This window comes from Egretta garzetta, unplaced genomic scaffold (assembly GCF_000687185.1).
Source record: "Egretta garzetta isolate BGI_Z169 unplaced genomic scaffold, ASM68718v1 scaffold41, whole genome shotgun sequence".
NCBI classification, from domain to species: Eukaryota; Metazoa; Chordata; class Aves; order Pelecaniformes; family Ardeidae; genus Egretta; species Egretta garzetta.
Window position 1 is genome coordinate 588750 of NW_009258755.1, and position 3883 is coordinate 592632.

Genomic DNA, 3883 nt, shown 5'->3' on the forward strand with positions numbered 1-3883 from the left:
TCCTACAGGCAAGACCAGGCTGTTGAACTGCGTTCAAGCTAGTTCAGATGAATCTTCATTGCAAATCCCATTCTCTCCACTGTCACGTGTTTGGGGTTTTTTTTTTTTTTGGCTGTTATTGATGAAGAAATGCTTTAAGTTTGTTAATGCTAATACAGAACCGGCAGCTGCTGATCTAGCTTGGTGCTTCAGTGTAGGTGGTGCTGCAATATATGAATCTCCATCTGGGCACTGAGCCCTTAAACTAGCGCTGCTTTGTTTTTGTCTGTAACTTAGGTGTAAAAAATGGTTCAGCGCCTGACCTACCGCCGTAGGTTGTCCTACAACACAGCTTCCAACAAGACCAGACTGTAAGTAAGATGTAGTTTCTAAGAAAACTTAATTTTTAAGAAAGCTGAGTTAAGTTTTGATTGTTAACAGAGTGTTTTTCTGCTGTATTTAGGTCCCGAACACCCGGGAACAGGATTGTTTACCTTTACACCAAGAAAGTAGGGAAGGCACCGAAGTCGGCATGTGGTATATGCCCAGGAAGACTTCGTGGTGTAAGTATTATCCTTATTGGCATAATACTAATTTTTTAACAGCAATTTTTTTTTTCAGTATAGAAAGTATTACTTTTCAAGTACTATGCCTGTTTCTTTGATGAATTCTTCTTGGAACAACTTTTTTTTTTTTTAAAAAATATTCTTACCTGAATGTTGTAAAATTTAACTGGTAAAACAAGGTTTGAAAGCTTAAAGAGTAAGTGCTTTATTAATGCGTGTGGTTCTCATTGCTGTTATATCTGAACCTTCTTGTTCTGCAAGTTGTAACTGACTGAAATTTTTAGAGTTAGACCGAGGTGACTCTGCAGCAGGTTTAAAAGTCTAAATTGGACCTGTTAGGTAGGCTTCAAAAAAAACCGCCGCGTAAGCCAAGTTTGACTTTCAGTTTTAGAAAAAAGGAATTAATGTTTTAGCAGGATATTTTTCTGTGAAATGTATTGTTGGCATAATGCCATTGCTCTTAACAGTGATGGGAATGCTCGAGTAATGGCTGTCTTTGAGCAGCGCCTACACTTGGGAAAACAATTTTATTTTATAAACAATTTTTAAATGATGAATCTATTGGTAGAATGAAAATACCAGCTTAGGAATGCTAAAGATGGCTTGTACAACAGGCTTTCACTTTTTTTGCATCTTGAATAGTCAACTTCAGGCGGTGCTGCTTTTTTAAACTATCAAAGTAAGTTTTTTTAATAAGGTTGTTATCTTATGGTACGATTCTCATTTTTGCTTTCTGTAGGTTCGCGCTGTGCGCCCTAAAGTTCTTATGAGGCTCTCAAAAACGAAGAAGCATGTTAGCAGAGCCTATGGTGGTTCCATGTGTGCCAAGTGTGTCCGCGACAGGTGAGTTGACAGAATACTAACTTGATTCTTGAGGTTACCTCATGTGAGATTTTTGCGCTGTTTTCGTAATGTGGGCCAAAATTGTGAAGACTCTTTTCTGATCATAGGTATAGTAAACTGGAAGGAGTAAGCATGGGGCACATTAGCAGTGACGTGTGCAACTTCTGCCCTGTGGATTTGCACCAGTTGCCGCATAGGGAGCTCCTTTGCAGAGAGCTTACATTCTTCACGATTTCTTAACGCACTGTTGCTTTGGTGCTAAACAGTCTGCTCGTTCTGGATTTTTATTTTTCATTCAGCCCCGTAGTAAAGATTTTTCTCTTCTGTTGTCCTATTTTTTTGTCTTATGCAGAGATACTAGTGTAAGATCAGTTGAGCTTTTGGCTTCTTTGCGGGGGTTTGGGATTCCAAGATCTTAATTGGTCACATATTAAGCATCTTTATGTGGTTAAGCTTTAAGATTGCCTTCGCTGGGTCTTACTGAATTTGGTTTTGTTGGGTAACAGCTGTACATCCTATACTTGGCATGTTGGAGGAAAAAAGGCATATTACAAAGAATATGTCATTTCTACGAATGGTAATCAAAGCAGATCTCTGGAGTCAACAGTCTAATGTCAGTTTTTTCATCTGTAGTCAAATCTTGTCAGCTTTTTTGTTTTTCTTGTGTGAATCCTTAGTTAAATCACATTAGGTGCCACTGAAGATGGGTTGTTACAGCTGCAGATCCATAGCATAACTTGTATGTGTTAAAAAACAGCTGTTTTGAGTGTTTTCCCAAACACTTTGAGCTTGGTAGGTCCGTTTTTAATGCATGAGTATCCTTATTCTGCCTAAACCCAAAAACTCCTTCCCTGTAATTGGCAGGTTTTCTTCTGTGTCTGTTCAGCCATCTTTGGTAGGTTTTGTGTACTGCCACAGTAGCTCTGTATACCAAATGCACATGGAATGGCATTTTAATGTTTGAGGTAGAAGAACATGTGGTATATTTGATGATTTCAAGTTAAAAGCACAAATAGGCTGTTGTGAGTACTATTGCTTAGGTCCATCTGCGTGGTGGCCCTACGTGTCTTCCAGAAATAATCATATTCAGGCATGACTTTACCTGCCAGGGTTCTCTCTGTTTGTGTGCAAAGACACTTTAATCCTGAGAGAGGAACTGGTTTGGTAGCTGGACTCGCATCAAGTTTTCTGTAGCTCTGAGGAAGAGCTGACCATGACTGGTCACACCAATTCTGACTTTCAAGAACAGCTAAATTCATTTGCCAGTGAGGAGTTTTGGTTTTTGCCTTTGAAGTTAGTGAAGGTGGTAATTTTTGCCAGTGTTCAGCTATCAAGTATTACCTTGCTTGTCTACAAGCCACTCGCCCTAAATTGGCAGGCATGCTAGGCCTTCTTCCCCAGACTTCTACATTCATGCAGTGCCACTGTCCCTGTCCTCTGATGCTGGTGAGAATGATGGTTTCTCTTTTTGTTATGTGGAACGAACACCAGATGTGCAATGAACATTGGAGACAGTAAAACTAATTGTAACTTTGTCTCTTTTTTGTGTTTTCACTTAAGCAGATACATGTCCTAAAGTTGTTGTTTTTCCTTTCCAGAATCAAACGAGCTTTTCTTATTGAGGAGCAGAAGATTGTTGTAAAAGTGTTGAAGGCACAAGCACAGAGCCAGAAGTCAAAGTGAATCTAATTGTCGTTTCAGCCCAATAAATGAAATCTCCACTTTCATGGTGTCCTGTCATTCCACGTGCTAGTCAAAGCTGGTAGGAGCTGCTTCTCACAGCTCGTTAAATGCAGAGTTGGGTTTTGATGCAACGAAACCCGCAAGTCAGGATGCTGTGTTTTGTGCTGCCTGCAGATGGAGGAAGTCAAGTAGGTGGAAGGAGATCTGGTTAACCAGGACTGTCATGGGTCCCGTTAGAGGTGTTGGAATAACTTTTGAGTAATGCAATTTTTTTTCATGGCAACATCTGTGTATGGTGTTATCAGAGGACTTGGCTGATAAGAAAGTTAGAAATCTGAGAAAGAAAAGCAAACAGAGGGAGACTACGACTAAAGGCTGGAAGAGGGATTGTCAGGCGAAGAAGAGGTGAGCTAGTATGGGCCTAAGGTAGGGTGTTTTTTTTCCCAGTAGTATGTGCTGTAGTTACTGCTACTCAAATTGGAGGGTGGGGGGAAATTGACTGTGTGAAGCCAGTGCTGCATCTGCCAGATGGTTAGACGCTGCTACCTCTGGATCTCCTGGATGAAAGTTCTTGTATCCTGGTTGTTAGGTGCTTCCTAAAAAGTTATCCAAGTTACAGCTCTGATACAAGCAGAGCTCCGGGGCCCAGGTCAGGTAGACCCTTAATGGCTTCCAGAATTAGGTTTTATAGTAGCAATTTAGGCCTCTGGTTTTGAAACTTGAAGCAGAGTTGGATCTGTATGGCTGAGGACGTAATGATAATGTAAAAAGCAATTGTAAAAGGTGGAAATGAGCTTGTTTTGCTGCTTTGC

General features: G+C 40.4%; 1 protein-coding gene across 1 annotated transcript; it reads left to right on the forward strand.

Moving 5' to 3' along the window:
* The first annotated feature begins 244 nt into the window (after nt 1-244).
* On the forward strand, nt 245-3115 carry RPL34 (ribosomal protein L34). The gene is made up of 4 exons (XM_009649189.2): nt 245-350; nt 443-542; nt 1285-1388; nt 2987-3115. Exons 1-4 carry the CDS (start codon nt 286-288, stop codon nt 3069-3071), a joined length of 354 nt encoding a protein of 117 aa, XP_009647484.1. The 5' UTR covers nt 245-285; the 3' UTR covers nt 3072-3115.
* The last annotated feature ends 768 nt before the right edge of the window (nt 3116-3883 follow it).